Source organism: Lissotriton vulgaris, chromosome 6, assembly GCF_964263255.1.
Source record: "Lissotriton vulgaris chromosome 6, aLisVul1.2, whole genome shotgun sequence".
Lineage (NCBI taxonomy): Eukaryota > Metazoa > Chordata > Amphibia > Caudata > Salamandridae > Lissotriton > Lissotriton vulgaris.
This window is the reverse complement of record NC_141694.1, coordinates 1,404,846,423-1,404,869,442: the sequence shown is the minus strand read 5'-3', so window position 1 is coordinate 1,404,869,442 and position 23,020 is coordinate 1,404,846,423. Positions and strand designations below refer to the sequence as shown.

The window sequence follows — 23,020 nt, the reverse complement described above, 5'->3', positions numbered from 1 at the left end:
AAATCACCCATTAGGAATGCCAATCATAAGCAGTCATGCACACACCTGTTTACTGTCAGTCTCAGTATCTGGAAGTGCAGTGACTGGTCCAGGTTCTTCAATGATTTTTGGTTCTGGTTCTTCCATGAACACAGGCTTGTCTTGCAGTATCCATTTTTTGTAGACCCTTACAACCTTTCTTGTGGCAGAAATATCAGAAGATGGCAACAAAAATGCCTAAAAAGTAAGATAAAATACACAATGAAACCAAAGCTATTAGGAACTGGACAAGGAGTTGTGCTCAGAGTACACATTAACGGCATCAATCACCACTCTGATGAATTAAATAACTAGACAGCCACATATAGAGACAGAACTGCCCAAGGTTTCCTTCCATACCAGAGCATCTTTGCTATGCTGAGCCTATATAGGGCAGAAAAGGATTGCAATTCTCATCTACTAAGTCATGTCCATGCAGGCTGCCAGGATATACCTCCATTATACACTGTACGGGTATTACCGAACTATCGGTAGACACTCCTCTTTCTAGAATCCCGATATATGCAGTTTCATACCTTGTAATATTATTTAAGTATCTCCTCTCTGCATATTATCTGCCATTTAGTTATTAATTCTTTAGCGCAGAGTATCAACAGTGTTTACACATCCAAAGTATATCAAAGTTTCACAGTGTATCTAGTACAATTTCAATCCTTTACAGGTATTGAATATCGTGTTCCTATATAACAAACCAGCGGTAACAGTTTCAACCTAATATAATGTGCAGTTCTGGTCGCCACTCTGTCATACCCCTACCCCCTCCAAGGACAAGAAACTGAACCAAAGGGCCGGCTGTAACGTACTATTCAGACAGAGGAATCATCGTCTGAGTATTGAGACCTGCAGTACTTCTTATGCATTTCCACAGCGAGTCTTGTGCTTCTGCCTAATATCCTGAGGACTCTCCTCTGCTGGCTCATTCCTATGCCATTAATTCTCTCAGACCCTCCAGTCCCATCCTCTCATCTAAAAGGTGTCCCCAAGTGCTGCGTGTCTTGACTCGAGCAATCACGGTGACCTGGTATCGGTAGGGGGGGGGGGGGGGGGCCAAGGGGGACGTAAGAACGGACCTGAGGGTGAATGATGGACACTCATAAGGAGGGAGAAGGGAAATTCTTGCTAAGCATAAAGAGATTGTTAGTTTATTGTAAATATTTATCAGCTAAACAAAAAAATATTAAAATAAATAAAAATAAAAATTCCACATTCATCATACTGTAAATCAATTACATAGCTTGACTAATATGAAAGCAGACAACCATTTAAAACACTTTGCCAGGAATATTTTAATAAGACAACTGCAAACTGAAAGGTAGACTAAGAGCAGAGTGGAATGAGGCAATCAGTTTTCTGAAGTGCTACATCCCAGGTCAGAGCTCTCTTCGAGGAAGCGATCTGCAGTACAACTTTCTCTAAATATTTCCAGGCAGCCCACAGACTGCAGCAAAATAAGGACATGAACTGCCCCCTTAGAGACACTGTCACAAATGGAAGTGCCATACAAGTTGTTGCTGCCTGGCCAAGCCTTAGTGACTGCAGCCAAGTGCAGAACATCAGACCTGAATTGCAAATGCAGTGTTCTTAATTCAGGAGTTTGGCTTACATAATACTCATAATGTTCACAGGAATTATTCATACTACACTAACCAGTTGCTGATTTATTAATGCTGCTGCCAGAATCCTATCAAGGACGAGCTCCTTGTGTTTCTTTTGTGCAGTGCCAATGACTGCATTAGAAGATGTTTCCCGACATCTCTTCACTGCTCAGTGGACTTCACATATGGGTCAAGAGACAAGGAGATGTCCTGGGTATGACAATATATCTACTACATATTTTTTGAAAGTCTCACAGAATCTGTGATTAACACGTCTGTAAAAAATAATATTGTGCTCAGTTGCAACCTGTTATCCGCAGAAAGTTTTCGAATTCTACTAATGGTTGTTAGAAGAGGAATTATTGATATTTACATTTCGAGAATTAAACACTTGCATGCATCTTAAAGAGGCCATGCAGTGAATGAGATCATACTATATCTCAAAACCCCAACTGACATTAAGCAAAACAACGTTCTGCAATGCATATTCTGGGTGAGTGGGACTGAGCAACGACAACTGTTTATTTTCTAACGTGGATGGCCCCTACATCTTGGAGTTCTTGCATGGATCTATTCTTGAGGCCATGCTTGTATGTGGAGTAGGTTTGAAAGGGGTGTCTCTTGTGCACCATTGAGAGGGTCTGCAATGTGCTCCCTTGAAGAGTATTTCTTCCACCTTGGCGGCCCAGATGCGGTTGTTAGACAGTCAGGCCTGAAAATGAAAACAGTAGAAGCAGATGCAGGAAGCAGAGCATTCATAGTGATTTGGTGGAGTACAGCTCATAGACCCTGGTCCCCTGCTCCTCCTCTTGATGGTGATCTTGACATTTGTACAAGAGGTAGCCCCTTGCACTGCATTACAATACTGCACCAAGATCAGAGGCGAAAAGAGCAATTGATGGACAGAATGTTGAACAATGTCAAACATTCACCCTAGTACAAAGATCTGGGACTAAATCCATTGCTGTTTTGCTACCCGTGCCATTCCAGTTTAAACCCAGCAATATGCAAATCAGTCTTGGCCCTGCTCCCCATGGGAACAGGCCAGCCTCAAATGCCAGGCTAGGTCTTCCCTGGACCGGAAACAAGCATTCTGGCACCGGTTTCAGGGTTTCACCCCTCATCAGTCAGGCTAGCTTGACTCCAGTGGCATGGAGAGTACGGGACCCACATCTGGGCATACCAGTCGGGACGACAAATGCTAAACGAACTATTGATGGACAGAATGTTGAACAATGCCAAACGTTCATCCCAGTACAGAGATCTGGGCCTAAATCCATCTTTATTTTTTTGCTCCCCATGCCATTCCAGTTTAAACCAGCCTTTACTGGGGGTGAATGTTTGATTTGCTCTGCATTCCGGCCATCATTTGTGTGCCTTTCGCTTTCTCGCCCAAAGTGCGTAGGGTATGCCCAGTTGTGGGTCCAGGGCTCACGGTGCCACTGGATTCAAGCCAGCCTGCCTGAGGAAGGGGTAGTACCCGGAAACCAGTCCCAGGATGCTTGTTTCTGGTCCAGGGAGGATCTGGTTGGCAGTTCGGGCTGGACTATTCCCATGAGGAGAAGGGTCAAGACTGATTTGCATATGGCTGGGTCAAAACTGGGGGGTTTTGTGAGCAAAATAACAATGGTTTTCACACAGATCTCTTGACTAGGGGAGAATGTTTGATTTAAACAGCATTCCGTCCACCATTTGTTGCCGCAGCACTTTTTGCCCCTAAGTAGCCCATACGCGGGTCCCTTACTCGCTGTGCCACTGGATTCAAGCTAGCCTGGATGATGAGGGATGATGCACCCCGAAACCGGTCCCAGGATGTTTTTCTCCAGTCTAGGGAGGGCCCGTCCGGCAGTTTGGGCTGGACTGTTTCCACAAGGAGCAGGGTCAAGACTGATTTGCATATGGCTGGGTCCATACTGGGGTGGCGTAGTGAGCACAAGAACAATTGATTTAACCCAGGGCTGGACTGTTTCCAAAAGGAGCAGGATCAAGACTGATTTGCATGTGGCTGGGTACATCCTGGGGTGAAGTATTGAGCACAAGAACAATGGATTTAACCCAGATCTCTTAACAGGGGAGATTATTTCAATTATGCAGCATTCCGTCCATCATTTGTTGCCGCCGCACTAAGATCAGAAGCAAATAACAGTAAGAGCGAAGAGTGATATTCTTATCTGAGATCACTACCGTCAGTAATGCTGGAGGGGAGGCTTCAATAGAGCAGGATGAGGCTCTGATTATGCAGATGTGGAAAGCGATGCAAATCACTAGAAATCACATTCAAGCTAAAGTTTCTTCTCTAGAAGATACTCTTGGGGCACTTAGAAGCAGTAACACTAAAACCCATCAAGATGTGGGTCATCTGAACTGCCAGGTATCGGACATGGAAAAAGCACGGAAAGAAGGTGATGTACAGAAGCAACATTTCTAAAAAATTAGAGCACAGAGCAGTAGCCATCATCTCTATTTTGGAAGCAAAATGGAGAGCATTTAGAAAATAATGCAGGGGCCTACCAACTATAGCTGCTAAGGGGCAGCTAAAGAAAGCAATGCAGCTCTTCTTTAATAAACTGGTCTTTGAAAGGATGGCGCTAGATCCAGTGAATGGGGAGAGAAATGCATTTTCTGACCATAAGGCTCTATGTAGTACTACATGACAGTGACTTATTGTGGAGATTTGAATGCTGGTCTTGATGTCCTAAATAACATTATTTAAACTATAAAATGTGCCTCCTACTTCTCTTTTTAATATGTGCACTACGATCACAGACTTCCAGTCAGGAGAATCACAGTAAGTAGTACTTACTACAGCATTCATAGAGAACAACAAAAATGGAGCCTAAATGTTAGGGTTACATTGATATGCATTATCCAACACCCAGCCTGAACCAAGTGGCTTGCTCATTTTTTACTCCTTCAAAGTAGCTTCAATTTTGTGGAACTCAGCTACTACACCCACAACTGCTAGCCTGCATTCCGACTGACAATGGACAGCAAAAGCAAACTAGGCACTACTGGAGAAGAACTTCTACATGCTTGGATGAGGATAGGAATACCACCCTGATCTTTACCAACCTGTTTGCAGCCTTTAATACTGTTGAACACATAATACGTCTGGAAAGGCACGAACTGTGAACAGGTACAGTGTATAATTATATAGGTGGGCATGTAGCAGAATAACAAAATGTGGGTGGATATCATGCAGCAATTGTTGAGTTGCTACAAAAAATAGAAACAAAGTTTAAACAACTGGGATTGCCAAATTCAGAGTAGAATAGCAATGTGCAGGTGACACATTGCTATTCGACTCTGCAACTCTCCTCATTGAAAAGTGGACAGTGGACACAATAAGAAGGAAACGGTTGAATGTGGAATGAGGAAACAAACAAAAAGCATTAAACATAAAAGTTGGTCTATTAGGCCATAAGCCAGGACCCCACATTTAGGTCATTGGTAACACTTGGGTACTGGGTTCTAATATGATTTTTTGCAAGGTATGGATCAAACAATTCAATCTGAACATTACAATAAACACAGATGACAATGCATATGAAGGGTTGTGACATGGGTGAAAGGATGCAATAAAAACAGTATCTGCCCAATGCAACGCTTTTCACAAAATCCAGTTTGTAATAAATAATAGCATCCTCATATGAAGTATTAAAACGTAGGCGAAAAAACATGAAACATTAGAACAGTATCTGCATGGTATCAAAACTTGTACTATTTGCAGTTTGCAATAAATAGCAGCACCATAACATCATATGTACATTACACCAACTAACCAAAAGAGAACAGAAAAAAAATAATTCCTTTGTCACAAATCTCTTAGCCTGCATGCTATCCTGTAACCAGGCGAAGCTCTGTGCGGTACACCGAACTAAGTGAGACTGAGAGTCTGCCAATATCAGCTCCGGGACAAAGGTAATAGTAATAGATACTGAAAAAAGGAATAACTTGAGAACCACAGGCCACTCTTGGCTACACGCAAGTAACCTAGCTTCCCAGATCCAAATCTTTTTCCCTAATTGCTCAAATCGCACCCCTGTATCACACCCAGCAGTCAAGCGTACCTCCTGTGTCACCTCCAGGGGTCGAAGTCACCAAAACCTCTCACTCCTTTCAGATACCAACGGTGTTAAGAAACAAGTAGCACTTAGAAAACCTTATTGGCTAAAAAATATGAGATTGAGGTGCCAACTCCACCCAGTCAGGAGAGCTCTTTCACAAGAATAGCGTCCTGGGTGCCATAAATGGCGATACAATAAATATTCACTTTTCTTAGCGAGCGGAGTATCGAAAAAAAGCGCCTTCGGCGGGATCACCTCCGAGGCAGACTTACGACTACTCAGCTAGGACATATAAAATAGGTAATATGCTAGATTCTGCCAGTGGCAGGACGCCCAGGTTATCTTTTTAGGCTTCTCCCTAATTTACCATACGCTTTAGATTAGGTTCTGATGTGGTCTCTTATCCTCTGTGATGGCTGCTTCAGGACGGACCTCCACCCCACGGATTCAGCAGAACTTTCAATCAATTGATGTGTTTGCTCACCTTTCTTGATGTGCAAATAGAAATCCGTCTGGGCGAGGTCTCCTTCCTTGGGCTGCAGTCGGGTTCGAGGTATCAATCAGCGCGCATTCTCCTCCGGCCAGGTGTGCTTTATTGGGGCCAATCTTCCTGGACCATTGCAGTGTCGCTGAGCCCATCTGTGGGATTGATCTAAGGTTTCCTGTTCGTATGTTTGTCTGCCGGCTACATGCCACCCCACCTGTGACCTATCAGTCAGTGGCCACGGGCTCAGCTCCCAGAGTCTGCCTGACCACGTATTTGCAAGTAAGGGTTGATGTGGAGTTCACAACGGATGAATTAGTTAATAAAGACACAATTTCGTTCTCATAAATGAAGGTATCGTTTTTCATATTAGCATCGACTTTTTCCATATTAACATTCTGATAGTGATGCTTCATTGATTGTTTTAGCGGACACATGTGTTGCCCTTACTTTGGGACTTTTTCAAGCTTACATCCCCCCAAAAAAATCATAATATTTGGAATTGAGAAGTGGTGAGCACAGGTCTAGAAGTCTTCTTATACGTCGACAGAATCACCATAATCTCTGCTCCATCAATTGGTATGTATGCTGCTCCTTCACCAAAAAACGTATTGATCAATGTGTTGTGTCTTTCGCAATCTTATGTACAAGAAGTCCAGTCCCAAATAAACAGAGCCGCCATTCATGTTTCATTTATTAGACCCCATTTGTGGTATGAAGCCATGTGAATTAGAGCCTTTTTAGTACAAAGAGATCAAAAGAGATGTTCAATCCAACCCATCTCAAACCTAAGCAAAAAAAACTATTTTTGCTTGACAGCAATAAAATACAAATAACAAAAAACACATCACAGCAAATAAAAATACAGATTCCTAAACAGGCCACAAAGAAAAAAGCCCTCAACTCCTTCATCCCATCCAGGGCATCCTCAACCCAAACTACCTATAGACCAATGAAACTCTACACCATGGGTGGTCAATTTGCCACCCAACATCTCAAATCAAACAAACAAATGCAGGCTACCACATGTCAACTCTTCCACCCGCAAAGGGATTCATATTACTAAGAAATCTTCCACAGCGCAGAAAAAATGCTAATGTATAATAGGGGTGGCCTGCAACACAGGGCAGGCTCAGACTTAATGGTCCGAAACATACCTGAATACAAAGAGTAACATCTGAAAGATGTGCATTCAAACAGCAAACCCAATCAGTAGTACATACCAATCACAAAAGACAATGGAACTTTTACCAAAGGAAACACGCATGCATTATCAACAACCAGCATTTTATTAGGGCGGCTGGACATCAACTGCAGGAATCTGCAGCATGCCCATATGATTGTGCTTCAACAGAACCAATGCTCCCATCAATTGTGTCAGCCGCAGAAAGGCAAAACGCCACCTGCCAAGCTTCTTTCCAATCTCAGGATTCTGTAGGGTCTGTAGAACGCATTATTTTTTACCATCTTTAACACCCTTCTCCCGTGAGCTAGCGTTTCACCCTCTAAAACTATTGTTCACCATATTGCGTTACATGGTGTAACCAGTAAAACAATATTCCTACCTATCGTTAAACAGGTGTGGTGTGATAACACTCAGAGGGACAGGAAGCTGGAGATCACAGTGGTATGTGCTAGCTCCAGAGAGAAGAACTTTGAGAAGCACTCTATAGTAAGCTTCTGAAGGCAGTCAATGTTCCAGGACCAGGGAAAATCCCAGAGTAGTCTTTGAACACCTCAGATAGACTGGCCATACACAAGTTCCTCCAAGAACACTATTCAGAGACCCCAAAACGGTCTTATGGCATTTCTTTTGTGCGTGAATGTAGTTCCCATATGCAATTGCCATTCCTGCACTTTTATTTCCAGGTACCGCATCGCTGTGACCATTGCTGCCACATTCTATGCAGTTGTCTTCTGATTGCGGCACAGTAGGTTGATCTAAGTAATAACCATAGAATTGTTTACCACGGATAGCTGCAAGTCTTGCATCTCTTTTAATAAACCACCAGTATTAACCAGAGTATTTGTGGTGGCTGCAAACTTTTACTCTTGTAATGTTATGTCATGTGTGTTTGTAAAGTGTATTGTCACGGCGAGGAAATAATGGCACTGAGCAGGTCTGTGCCTAGACCTGCTTTTGGTTGGTTAATTGAAAAGCTAGGTTTTACAGAATTCAGGAAGAGAAGAAAAGGCTCTGAAGTGGAGTGGGAGGTCATTAAGCACTTTAGGAGCAATGTAAAAGCACGAGCAGAATTTGCAGTGTCATGGATGGGCCATTAGCGTTCAACAAGTATACATCTCAGCAGCACCACATGATGCAGAGCCAGACAACCCTGTGTCAAGGGCAGATGATGCCCTGTGATGAGATCCCAGCTTTCAGACGACCATGTGCTGCCATCCAATCTGTACACAGAGTAGGATCACTACACACATGTATACAGTTCATACGTCTTTATTTCAGAATTATTTCATCTTAAAAAGAGAGTCATAAAATACACAACACTAAGCAGAATACAATAGATACCCATATTAAAACTGTCAGGCGTTACATAAAGTTTTGCTGCGGTGGTTATTTTTCCGCTGTGCGGCAAAATTCAAACACCAATGTTACATGAAGAGCTCAGCTCACCATCAGCACACGCTCATCAGCAGCGAAGGGGTTAAACACACACAAAAAAAAAATCGAATCCTAGACACAATACATCACTAAATTGATCTTCTAGGAATGCCATACAAAACAAGTAATATGACAAATATAAAACATGATTAAATCGAAAGACGTACTAAGAAATATATACACAATTATAAAACAATTAAAACAATTGATCAAATGACCGATAGGTCTTAGCTCTGATAATTCATGACCACCCCAAAAACTTTGCTACAGCTATGACCACAGGATCTGTAGTATTTGACCCCAGCAGGCACAAAGCCTCCAGCCCAGCTTGTGTTCTCATGTTAGTGCAAATTGGTTTTAAACATTTTCGCCGGGGGGCTAGATATGCGTGGCAAACAAAAAAGACATGGCCTATTGACTCTTTTTGATCCCTACACCTTGGGCAAAACTCGTTAGGATTACCACGCCATTTAGAAGTAAATGACCTCAGTGGGAGCGAACCGACCCTAAACTGGTGGTATAACTTCCTATCTCCACTCTTGGTGATGATGTCCCAATAATCCTCAAGAGAGGGATCAAGCTTATGTACCAGAAATCTACCAGTCAAAGAAGTGGGATCAGTCTGTGTAATAAGTTCTTGTCTTATTGTAGCCCAATAAAGTGCTTTAAAATCCTTTTTTGAGGGAAAGACTTTTTTCAGGGGCCGTCCACAACTGGCCTAGGCCTATATTATCCAGTAGTGATCTTACTTTTGTAAACCAAGGAAGGTTGCCTGAACCCACTATGGATCTGAGATCCAAAATTTCATTTGCAAAAAGTGCCAATTCAAGAGTTGTCCATATCCTCCTCCACTGAGCTACTATTCTAAAACGGGCAACATCGTCTATAGAATTACAACCTAGGTCAAGTAACAGGGGCTTCATTGGGCTCGATTGGGGGAGACCAACCAAATTTCGAAGGAATTTGTTTTGAACTCTGACTAGTGAGGAAAGGTCAGAGGAAGCCCATAAGTCCGCACCGTACAGGATCGCTGAACTTATTTTAGCATTATATATTTTTAACGCAGGACCTATCCTTTTAGTCATGGAAGATCTGTTCCTTAATTAGGCACCCTGTCAGCTGGGCAAACTTTAAGGAAAGTACGTCAAGCTGGGGTTTCCATCTAAGCCTGTTTTCCAAAACCACCCCAAGGTAGGTCATAACTTTCACCTGCTCTAACCCACAACCATTCATACTAACGTGACCAGACTACGGCCTATTTTTAGATATCACCATGAATTTTGTCTTGGTGATATTGACTTGAAGTTCCTCAAACTTGTTTAGAGCGGTCTGAAGGCCCTTCTGAGTTTTAGAAAGTATGAGGGTGTCATCCGCAAAGATAAGAAGCGGAAACTTTGTACCACCTAGGGCTGGGGCATCTGTGGGTGTTTCTGCAAAGTACTGCACGACCCTGTTAATGAATAACAGAAACAGTGTTGGTGCAAGTACACAGCCCTGGCGTACACCTCGGGTGACAGGAAATCTCTCAGTAACCTGCTCCTGAGTACCCCACCTAACCTGTGCAAAGTTTGCATCATGAAGTCTTTTCACTATTTCCAGAAGATCACGTGGCATTCCCAGGATTCCTAAAGCTTCCCATAGCTTAGCTCTTGGAACTAAATCAAATGCAGACTTTAAGTCTACACAACTGCATAAATAGTACCTCCACCCAAAGTAACCACCTTCCAATAAATTAAAAGGAATCTAAACACCTGGTCGATCGTACTGACACAGGATCTAAAGCCTGCTTGTAAAGGGGACAGAACGTTCTCAAGGTCAATCCAATCCTGAATTTTAGCTAACACCATCCTGGCTATAATTTTCTGGATGGCGTCTATTAAACTTATGGGGCGCTAATTTCCAGGGCCGATCGGTCCCCCTTTTTAAATATTGGTAAAATCTCGGCCCCCGCCAAGAATCTGGGATTGGAGCCCCTTTCGCAATGGCATTAGCTAGTAGGGTGATATATGGCACCCAGTTCAGGGAATCGTATTTAAATTGGTAGGTCGGAATGCAGTCCATGCCTGGCGCTTTTCTGGCTTGTACCAACCTAAGTGCATTCTCTATATCTTTGCACTTAAACACTAAGGAGGGACACCTGGTCGGAGACTTTAAGAAGGAGTCGCCAGAGACGCAAGCTGTTTCTGATTCATGACCCCTAAACTGGGACTCAAAATATTCGACCCAATCAACTGCGGACACATGATTTGCAGGGTCTTGCGATTCCGCAGTACTTCCCCATTTAACGATCTGCCAGAACTTAGTCTGGTTTCTTAGTCTACTTGCCTCTAGTAAATCCTGCCAATGTTTATCTTCCCACTCCTTCTTGGCCTGCCTTTGGGTTTTCTTATACTCAAGCCTTGCTAACCTGATATTTTCAATAACTCGTGAATTTAAAGCTTTATTAAGGGAACTATATGCCAGACGGCACGATTTGTTATACCATTTATTCTCTGTTTTATTTTTTTTTAATATAGGTTTGCCAGGTTTAGCACTTTTGGTAAAGAGGGTTTTCAGAAATCCGAAGAGCTGCTCGTGGAGTGCGCTGACATTCGCAATTTGATCCTCTTGTACAACCAGTGCCTGTAAGGCGCGAAAGGTGGTAGAGACCTCATGAGAAACCCTACCTAAAATGAAGGGATCGTCAACTACCCTATTCCACCTAACCCTACGCTTGTCATTTGTGAGATGAGTCTCAGCGGTTACAATCTCGGCGGCTCCATTACTCTCCCGGCAGTCGTCAATTTTTAAACTGAGAAGGAGCGGGTTGTGCTCACTCTCGGGGCGAGCAAGAATTACCATGTGCTCGAGAAGGGACCAGTGCTCAGCCTTAATGAAGATATAATCAATTCGACTTGAGTTAATACCATTGTCGAATGTTGCCCTGCCAATTTTGTCAGAACACGAACGACCATGGACAGCTCTCAGCCCCTTCTCAAGGCAGAAACCCAGCCACTGTAGGGCAGCCTCAGACCACTTTTTAATGGGTTTTAGTTCTAGGTGTGGAATATTCCAGAGTGCATCTTCCTCTGCAAAGATATTTCCCCCTCAATGAAAAGGGGTTTGAATGTACAGTTTAGGTCGCCTGCCATAACCACAAGCAAATCCCTCCCAATGGAGTTAAGGAGGAGATGTAACTCGTTAATAATACCCGGGCTCCGTCCACGAGCATAGATATTAACAATAATGAACTCCTGTTGGTTGGGACGGGACAACTTTATCACTAGAATGTCCGGGTTATGTACTATTACCTCAGTTGGTCTATAGCCAAGCGACTGCCTCACCCATATAGTTAAACAACCTGACGGTCTGCCCCTTAAGCCTCTAGTAGCAGGTTTATAAAAATTAATGTACCCCAAGCGGTGAATTGGATCCGGTGCCCAGCTTTCTTGGAAGATTAAAAGATCATGGTCGTCCACGAAGTCGGCCCATTCACTTATAACAATTTTACTCTTTAGCCCCGTGATATTTCACGAGACCATTTTAAGCAATGCGTCCTGGTTTAAAGGCTGGGTTTGCACAGACTCTCTCTGGAATAACCCCGGTTGCCTACCGCCCACTAAAGAATTCTCTCTAATTGAGGAGCCCAGACACGACTTATCCACACATTTGCCCACCAGCCGTCCAACCCTGGCCGTATCCAGAACATTCACTACCTGGGATGCATTCTCCTCCCCACGACATGCACATGGAGCTATACCACTGTCCACAACAACACCAACCACTGATCTGGCATCCACTAAAATATCCCTCGCATTGCAGGGTTGGCTTCCATATGGGACCCTGCCCAATGAATGGGACACAATATTACCACCAGTAGGGTTGGCAAGTCAATCCACCCCTTCTAAGCCCATAAGCGGATCAAAACGATTTGTCAAAGGGAGATGGTGCATCACCCTATCGGAGGGATTATCACCATATGGTCTCCCTCTATGAAGATGGTATAGTGGATAGGATGGACCACAACTCTCATGGGCATAAAAGTAGTTTAAGCCTAGTGATTGAATGTCTCCCACTCTCCTATATCTTGGTTCTCTACGAATATACTCAACTACCCAGGGATCTCTAAAATTCAAGATGACACAATCACCCTCTATGTCCTTAATACTACGTCCCACCCAACTCACTCTCCTCACATTTAATATCTCTGTGTTGGAAGAGGGAGGAAGAGTTCTGTTCTTGTTAAGCCAATAAATGACTTTGTTTTTTAACTCCCTGTGTGATTCTACTTTCTCAGCCCCGATTATTGGTACACCCACCAGTATAATCGTGTATGGTACTGACTCAGGGGGGAGGTTTACACAGGGGAGCCGATGTTTGATACCCTCACTATCCAGGAGAGAGAGCCCGTTTGGCTGAGTGGCTACTGATTGTACATGAGGTACAGACTGCGTTCTAGCCGCCACCCCTGCCCCGTGCCCCTATTCCTAATGGAACCTAGAGGGTTACTCTCTATAGGACACTTCTCCACACATGGTTGTACAGGTTGATTAACTGGCCTATCAATAATACCTGGATTAACAGCCCTAGTGCAATCACTAGACCCCCTGGCTTTGGAAACAGAAACAGTGGCCTTTTTATCCTCCATAACTTTCGCAAGCATGTCAAGCTTGCCAGTGTTCACTGTAACTAGCTTTTCAAGCCGTTCGAGTTTGGAGTTAATCATTTTCGTTCTCTCCAATAGAGGTAGCATCAGGGATTTGACTAATTTTTCCATTTTTCCTAAAAACCCCTCTTTAGAGCTGCATTGGAGAGATGGTTGAGAAGGACCTGGGGACGTCGTATGCGGGCTGGGGGACGGAACTGTGGAGTGTGAAGTAGGATTTGTGTTTATATTTTTACGAACTTTGGCAGGGCCACCCTTCTGAGAACCACCACCTCTCTTCCTTTTACTGGTGTTAGTGTTAGCATTAATTTTAAGATTTTTGTCAAATAGTAACACCGTATTTTGGCCTTTGGGAGGGGAACTATGTGGCGTAGGAGGTTTGGAGACTCTATAACTCGAACCACTAGAAACTGAGATAGTTATTGATGAACCTAGTATAGGGCCGACAACTGAATTTTCAAGCTCCACCGGCAGGGAACTAGGTATTGAACTCAGGGCAACTAGGGGATCTGTTAGTCCGAGTTGTTCGGGAGTAACCGCTGACCCTATAGTACCCAATGAGGAGCGCTTCCCAGTTAAAAGATCTAGGGACAACTGTTTCTCGGTAAGCGCTATTTCTTTTTCTAACACCACTGTTGCCCGCTTAATAAATTGATCAATAGTACCGGTAACCACCCCACTAGTAGTAGAAGGAGTAACATTTCTACCCTTCCTAGAACGTTGTGCCATTATAATTGAAATTCTAAAGACACTAACACGAGGGAAGATACAGGTAGTGTACACAAGAAAATTGGTAGAATACAATTATGGGGTATAGAGACCTAAAATACAAACAGGAATTTACCCTAACTCAGGACTAAGGGGGAAGCCCAGCCTCGTTCGTCCTCGGACGGCCTCAGACGGTCCCGCCCTTGTCCCGGGCTTTGCCCGCGCACGTCCTGCGAGTGAGGGTGTGACTAAATAGAGGGAGGAAGGGGGTGGGAAGAGGACCCAGCTGCGGCAGATTACGAGGGGCAAAGCCTGCTGGTCCTCGCAGTCCCGCTCAATCAATCAATCAATCAATCAATCATAACACTTGTATAGCGCGCTACTCACCCGGAAGGGTCTCAAGGCGCTTGGGGGAAGGGGGCCGCTACTGCTCAAACAGCCAGATCTTCGAGTTGTCTCCTGAAGGCGAGGTGGTCCTGGGTCAGCCGAAGGTGGATGGGGAGGGAGTTCCAAGTCTTGGCCGCCAGGTAGGAGAAGGATCTGCCTCCGGCGGTGGCTCTTCGGATGCGTGGTAGGGCGGCGAGAGCAAGGCTGGCGGACCGTAGCTGGCGGGTAGGCGTGTGGAAGGTCAGGCGGTCGTTGAGGTACTTGGGGCCCAGGTTGTGGAGAGACTTGTGTGCGTGGGTGAGGAGCCTGAACGTGATCCTCTTGTTGACGGGGAGCCATTGCAGGTTCCTCAGGTGGCCGGAGATGTGGCTGCGTCGAGGGATGTCCAGGACGAGTCGGGCGGAGTCGTTCTGGATGCGTTGGAGTCTTTTTTGTAGCTTGGCTGTGGTTCAGCGAAGAGGGTGTTTCCGTAGTCCAGACGCCTGGTGAAGAGGGCCTGGGTGACCGTCTTCCTAGTTTCGATCGGTATCCATCGGAAGATCTTGCGGAGCATGCGGAGGGTGTGAAAGCATGAAGAGGAGACGGCGTTGACTTCTCTGGTCATCGAGAGGGAGGAGTCAAGGATGAAGCCCAGGTTGCGTGCGTGGTCTGTTGGCTTGGGGGCGGTGCCCAGGGCTGGGGGCCACCAGGAGTCGTCCCAGGCGGAGGGTGATGGTCCTAGGATGACGACTTCCGTCTTGTCCGAGTTCAGTTTCAGGCGGCTGTTCTTCATCCACTCGGCGACGTCTTTCATCCCTTCGTGGAGGCTGGTTCTGGCGGTGTCGGGGTCTCTGGTGAGGGAGAGGATCAGCTGGGTGTCGTCAGCGTAGGAGATGATGTTGAGGTTGTGTTGGCGTGCGATGGCTGCGAGAGGTCTCATGTAGACGTTGAAGAGGGTGGGGCTGAGTGATGATCCTTGCGGGATGCGTAGATGACTTCGGTGGCCTCGGAACGAAACGGGGTGAGGCGGACTCTCTGTGTTCTTCCAGCGAGGAACGAAATGATCCACTTCAATGCCTTCTCTTGGATGCCGGTGTTGCTGAGGCGTTGGACTAGGGTGCGGTGGCAGACAGTGTCGAACGCGGCGGAGGGGTCCAGTAGGATGAGTGCCGCTGTTTTCCCGTTGTCGAGAAGGGCTCGGATGTCGTCGGTGGCTGCGATGAGGGCGGTCTCGGTGCTGTGGTTGGCTTTGAAACCGGACTGCGAGGGGTCGAGGGATCCATTTGTCTCGAGGAAGGCGGCAAGTTGTCTGTTGGCGATCTTCTCGATGACTTTGGCCGGAAAAGGGAGGAGCGAGATGGGGCGGAAGTTTTTGAGGTCGGTGGGGTCCGCTGTTGGTTTCTTCAGTAGGGCGCTGAGCTCGGCATGCTTCCAGCTCTACGGGAAGGTGGCGGTGTCGAAGGAGGTGTTGATGAAGTCTCGGAGTTGGGGTGCGATGGTGGAGGCCGCCTTGTTGAAGACGTGGTGGGGGCAGGGGTCAGTCGGAGATCCGGAGTGGATGGTGTTCATCGTGCGGGCTGTGTCTTCGGTGGTCACTGCGGTCCAGGTGCGGAGGGTGGCGGTGGGGTGCGTTGGTTCGACGGTTGGGTGCGAGGATGGTGCGCCGAAGCTGTTGTGGATGTCGGCAATCTTGCAGTGGAAGAACGAGGCGAGGGAGTCGCAGAGATCTTGTGATGGGGTGATGTCGTTGTTGCTGGAACTGGGGTTGGAGAACTCCTTGACGATGCTGAAGAGTTCCTTGCTGTTGCGGGCGTTGTTGTCCAGTCGATCCTTCAGTGATTTCTTCTTGGTGGCACGGATGAGCTGGTGGTGCTTGCGGGTGGTGTGTTTGAGGGCGGTCATGTTGTCAGTGGTCTGGTCGAGGAGCCAGGCTTTCTCGAGGGTGCGGCAGGTCTTCTTGGAGTCCTTGAGTTAGTCGGTGAACCAGGGGGCCTTCTTGCTTCTGGGTTTGCTGGGAGGGTTCTTCAGTGGTGCGAGGTCGTTGGCGCAGGCGGTCAGCCACTGCGTGAAGTTGCGGGCTGCTTCGTTGGGGTCCGGTGTGTTGGCAGGTGGGTTCTGGCTGAGGGAGGTGGTGAGTTGGTCGGCGGTGATCTTGCTCCAGCTTCTGTGAGGAACCTGCTGCAGGTGGTGGTGGGTACTGGTTTTTCAGAAGCTGAAGTGGACGCAGCTGTGGTCTGTCCAGTGAAGTCCGGTGGAGTGGCTGAAGGCGATGTGCTTGCTGGATGAGAAGACTGGATCCAGCGTGTGGCCGGCGTAGTGGGTATGGGTGTTGACCAGTTGCTTGAGTCCGAGGTTGGCGAGGTTGTCCAGCAGTGTGACGGTGTTGCGGTCCTTGTTGTTCTCCAGGTGGAAGTTGAGGTCCCCTAAAAGGATGTAGTCGGCGGAGGGGAGGGCGTGTGGGCTGATGAAGTCCGTGATGTCTTCGCTGAATTGTGTGCGTGGTCCCGGGGGTCTGTAGATGAGGGTGCCTCTGAGGGTCGTCTTTGCGTCGGTGTGAATCTGGAAGTGGAGGTGTTCGGCGGCGGTGTAGGTGTCGTCGGCGTCGGTCGTGATGCGGATGGTGTTCTTGTGGACGATGGCGATTCCTCCTCAGGTCTGGTTGACGCGGTCCCTCCTGATGATCTTGTATCCGTCCGGGATGGCGATGACGGGGGCTGAGGAGGCGTCCATCCATGTTTCAGTGAGGAACGCAACGTCTGGTGATGTTGTGTCGAGCAGGTTCCAGAGTTCGACGGCGTGTCTGTGGACGGAGCGGGTGTTCAGCAGGATGCACTTCAGGTCGCTGCTGGTGTTTGGCTTCCCGGGCGTGGTGCATGTTCGGAGGCAGGTGAACTTGCAGGTTGTGCAGGTGAAGGGTCCGTGGAAGCGTTTCGGGGAGGCCCGGCAGCAGGTGGTGTTCCGGACGGTATTGAGTGCGTTGAGGGCCGCGGCGTCGTAGGTTTGGCGGGTCGTCTTGAGTCGGTGGGGGCCAGGGGTCCTGGCGCTGGGCGCGGGCCGGGCGCAGACGGGCTTACCTTTGGCGCGCCTTCGGCACTCATTTGGTGCGCACGCTGGGCGTCAACACTGCGCGTTTGCCACTCTGCCGTATTTGGAGAGTGGGGGGGCGGAGCGAGGAAGGAGCAGCTGGGAGGCGGGAGCGGGGCGGCGAATGGGAAGGGCGATCGAGGGAAGGGGGCGGGCCGCAGGGGGACAGCGGCGGGGAGCGGGGAGGTGGCGGGAAACGTGGCAGGGCACAACAAGGGGCCAACAGAGGGAGATATATACTAAATAGAAACAAGGAGCAAAAAATACAACAAGGGGCAAACAGGGGGAGAATTACACAAAAATGAACAAGTACCAGAATTTACACAGGGATAGAACAACGCTGCGCAAACAGGGCAAAAGCAGCAGTAGCAGTCGAGGGGCAGGAGCACAGCTGCGGGCAACGGCGGCACTCGGCGGGAACGGGGGGCAGCCTGGGCTCACTCTCGGGCAGTGTGCGCGGTGCGTGGGGTGACCGGCCCAGAGGGTCAGAGGTCACGGCTCACCACCGCGTGCACTCTGCCCTATATGGCCCAGTGGGAGGGAGGAGCAGCTGGGAGGCGGGAGCGGGGCGGCGAATGGGAAGGGCGACCGAGGGAAGGGGCGGGGCAGCAGGGGGGCAGCGGCGGGGAGCAGGGAGGTATGCTCCAAGTATGTTATCACCAACGTTATACCCACAGTCCGCACAAGACCCTGGTCTGCAACGGAGAAATCCCCAAGGAGGAAGGCAAAGTCACAAGCTCCCAATATTCACGACTATGAGCGGCACCCGCGGAGCGGGGGCCGCGAGACGTTAAGAGCTGCAGGGAGGAGGGGGTTGGAAGAGGACCCAGCTGCATCAGATTACGAGGGGCAAAGCCTGCTGGTCCTCGCAGTCCCGTTCCAAGTATGTTATCACCAAAGTTATGCCCACAGTCAGCCCAAGTTCCCGGTCTGCAACGGAGAAATCCCCAAGGAGGAAGGCAAAGTCACAAGCTCCCAATGTTCACGAGTACGAGCGGCACCCCATAATGGATCCACTTCTTGAACTGTCTAAAAGTTGATAACACTTTACCCTCCAGGTACTCTCAGCACATTCCATCTGCATATTAGCCAAAAAGCCACGCTTGCATGCATGGGCTTCCACAGCATAGCATGTCCGTCTAACACTCTGCTATTCCAACCCAGGGTTGCAAACACTCCAGTGCAGCACTGGAACAGAAAGACCTCCAGGTCGCTATCAGCAGCTCCAAGGACATGCAAGCAAACAGAGTGAGGATCTGGATCTGTCATCATCACAGATGCCAAGATACTAATTGCCATGCCACAACAAAACAAGCATTTGCAATGCAATAGGTCTCGCCTTAGGAAAGTTGGAGCTATTGGTATGGTAAATGACAAATTTTTTATTTATGTGTTTTTTTTTTAAATAACATAATTAATAGCTTTGTCATTTACAATGCCAATAGTTATAACTTTCACAAATGTGACACTTATAGCATTGGTAATGCAACATGTTTTGTATTTACGTGACTTACATGTGTTGATATTAAAAATAAAAATGGCTTTTATTTCTTTTGAATAATTAATACTTAAAAGTGATTCTAATTTATAATGGCAATAGCTTAAACTTTTGTAAATAACTTTTGTGAACATTATGTTTAGTGTATTTTATTGTGACGAAAATCCAAGAACAGAAGTGAAATATTAACATCTTTTTGTGACATTTGTAATAAAGCTTGAAACATTGAATTTTGCGATAAGAAAATAGCACTTAATGTAACAGTACACTAATATAAGCAGCAAGTAACAGCTCCTGCTCGCAATGTTTTTTGGTGGGATTTTTAATCAAATTACGCAAGCAGGCGTAATCGCACAATTTTCAGTAATTTCATGTCAAAAGAGTAACAAGAAATTACCAGAATTCTCCGATAATTCCGGAGTAATGAAACTTTCACTCGTGACAAATTGATGAGGCTTCTTCAAGTGCCCTCTGTATAAAGGAGTAGCACGTATTCTGCCACATATACACCGCATCTTTTTTCGCGCCGTGCCTGCCACATATGAAAGAGTTCCTCTTCCTGTCTACCGCATCCCTGAGTCTTTTCTATCCTGCCACAGATCAATTCTTGTGTCATGTCCACACCTGGATCTCACGTATACAGACGCCGGCAGGACCCCCCCATTGGAAGGCGATCGAGAGACAACCATCAGCCATTTAGAGTGTCTCCGAATCGCTATTAACATGACGGCACCCGTCGGCTAATGCCCAGAAGCCTACAGACCCCCATTGTATATACAGTGGACGTAAACAAAAGACTGTCAGCGCGACAAGAACCGTCCAAAGATCCCCGCCTAGAGAACTATTGAATTTAATTAGCAGGTTATCTGCACATCATCTCCTGGATACCAGCAGTACGTAGCCTCTTAACCATATAGGAGTAACCCTACAGCTTAATATTCGAAGCTCACTCCTAAATAACAGGACACCTGGAAAGAGAAAAACAGAAACAAACTAGTAAAATGCATTAAAGCGCCCACGTCTCCAAGATAGACAACCCTCCATCTCAGATTACTCCTTCTTTTCCCTTCCTGTGAGAATCAACACCATCTATACGTCCAGGTCCATTTGGATACTCACATGGCTCCCTGATGAAGGCCCTCAGCCGAAACGCGCGTAGATGACATACTTAGCCATGTTTTTATGTACAAATGTACATAAAAAGCTTCCGCACAGATCTCAAGTTAAAATCAATTATCTTGAAATATGTATAGGATACAATAATATGTATATATATGTAGATAAAAAGTCACATGTATAATGGAGGCATGCACATAATAATTATTTGTAATTAAGTAACAATGCTTTTTATCATAATGAAGATTGAATAAAATAAAAGCCATAATTTTGTACCATGCATTTTGTTCACTCATAGTTGTTGCTGTCACTAGTCCGTCTTTGTCCTCTGTCTAAATACTAGTTCCTAATTACTTTTCTTCCAAATATCACACCTGGATGGTTCCCTCTAATTGTACCACGTCACAGTTTCACCACGTGCCACATATTACTGAATTTCGGCTCTTGTTAGTGCGCTATGTTTGTTTTGTTGTTCCCCATATAAATAAAGTCCATACATTCGGCCAAATGCCAGTGAGTTACCCTACTGTGCCGCGCATCATTTGTTGCACAATGACGCAGAACTTAGTAATGCACTATACATTACCGAAAACCTCTCATCTCATACTTTTTGCTTTCTGTTACTGTTGAACAATACGATCGAGTTTCTTTTTAATTAAGCGCGCCTCGAATCATTTGTTTGTTTTGTTGTTCCCCGTATAAATAAAGTCCATACATTCGGCCAAATGCCAGCGAGTTACCCTACTGTGCCGCGCATCATTTGTTGCACAATGACGCAGAACTTAGTAATGCACTATACATTACCGAAAACCTCTCGTCTTTTCTATCCTGCCACAGATCAATTCTTGTGTCATGTCCACACCTGGATGGTTCCCTCTAATTGTACCACGTCACAGTTTCACCACGTGCCACATATTACTGAATTTCGGCTCTTGTTAGTGCGCTATGTTTGTTTTGTTGTTCCCCGTATAAATAAAGTCCATACATTCGGCCAAATGCCAGTGAGTTACCCTACTGTGCCGCACATCATTTGTTGCACAATGACGCAGAACTTAGTAATGCACTATACATCACCGAAAACCTCTTGTCTCATACTTTTTGCTTTCTGTTACTGTTGAACAATACGATCGAGTTTCTTTTTAATTAAGCGCGCCTCGAATCATTACGTTTCTATTCTTCCGCTGTACGTTGCGTAGCCCTCTCGGCTTCACAATGAGTTTGCTGCGGTTCGACATGTCTATGAGATGCAAGGTCAATAATTAACTTACGGCTCCACGTGCCAATGATTTTCTTTCATTGTGCTTCCTGTCAATAGGTTTCTCTCGTTGTTCCACATACCAATTAGTTTTCCTCATTATTCCAGGCCTCAATATGTTCCTCGTATTGTTTTACGCATTAATTAGTCTGTCTTATTATCCTGTACATCAATGCATTCTGCTTCGAAGTTTTCCACTGATTGAGCATATGCACGCAGCTGAATTTCTATTCACCGCAGCCCAGGGAGTTTCTTCAAGTTCCCGCCGCGCTGCCTGCGGCGACTCGGAAGCGGTTGGGCAGCCGGCCAATCGCAAGTCCGGCCCCCATCGCGGCGCGAGAGAGAAGCCACTGTCCGAGGAGCCCCGAGGGCTCCTGATCGAGTCCCGGTCCGCCAGAACAGGTGAGTGTGTTGTGGAGGAGGAGGGGTGAGTGGGGGTGGGGTGTGCGCGTGTGTCTGTTGTAGTGTGTCTGTGCGTGCGTGTGTCTGTCTGCGCGTGTGTCTGTTAAAGGGGGGGTGCGTGTGTGTGTATGCAGTGTGTATGTGCGCATGCGTGCGGGAGCCTTTGTGTGAATGGGAATATCAGGCAGGGCGACGCGACGTGCGCGCTCACGAGCTACAATCTCCAGGAGGACAAGCTCGTCACAGTCTGCAGTCCACATTCCCCGGAAAGCGGCGACATTAGTTGTCTCCCTAGACAGCAAAGCTTCGCTTTGCTTTCGTCTAGGCGAGACCTAAAAAAGTGGGGGGGGAACGATGTGAGCTAGGTCCTCAGTGAGTCACGATCAGAATCATCCAAGACACACCTTAACCTTCTCAGTACCCCTGTAGCATCTTGTGGTGATCCAATATATGGTTTGAGGCAGGCGTGGAACACCATAAGTTCTGAGTTCCATGTTCTGTCATAGAATGTAGTTTTACCAGGACGGCAGTTGTCGCCCGATGCTGGAGCATGTAACATTTTTTTCACCTAAGCCTCTTCCACTGTGCTAATCAGTTTCGGTCACGCTGCTTAGCTCAAAATGACAAAATCTTGCAAATTCATGATCCTTCACAAGTGGCTCTTGGTGCTGTGGTGGTGAAACAAGCAGCAGCTCTAAAACAGCAAATTTCAGTTAGAAAAGCTATAGTCATCCCTAGTTTCATTAAGTTCCCATGCCAGAGTCAACCCTAGTTTCATTTAGTTAATTTATCTCACAAATCAGTCACTCCTAGCTTTACATAGTTCATTTGAATCACAAGTTAGAGATGTTCCTTTTATTTAGTACATAATTATAAAAGATTCAAATAACTGCAGTATCGACAAGAGTGGAAGTTCAGAGTGTCAGTGTAATGTAGGGGGACTTGCCTTTCCCTAGGAGGAAAAAAGGGAAACAGTATTTCATGCCATGAACAACTGAAATGATTGCAATTTTAATGTTAACGAAACCTTGAATTCATTCATTCATTTAGGGTTTTATAATAAAGCTGCAAACTTTTCAAACGATTGTACATTTGTGTGTCAGAATCTGCACACACAAAGATGCTACCGGTTGTCAGAATA

At 46.4% G+C, this 23,020-nt stretch overlaps 1 protein-coding gene across 5 annotated transcripts in view; it reads right to left on the bottom strand.

The window, feature by feature from the left end:
• RALGAPA2 (Ral GTPase activating protein catalytic subunit alpha 2) overlaps positions 1–23,020 on the bottom strand; it is a 1,781,019-nt gene that overhangs the window by 1,229,934 nt on the left and 528,065 nt on the right. For all 5 annotated transcript variants that reach the window (XM_086927515.1, XM_086927511.1, XM_086927512.1 and 2 more), the window contains exon 11: positions 46–216. In XM_086927515.1, the coding sequence (XP_086783641.1) occupies positions 46–216 (171 nt within the window). The remainder of the gene's footprint in view (positions 1–45; positions 217–23,020) is intronic.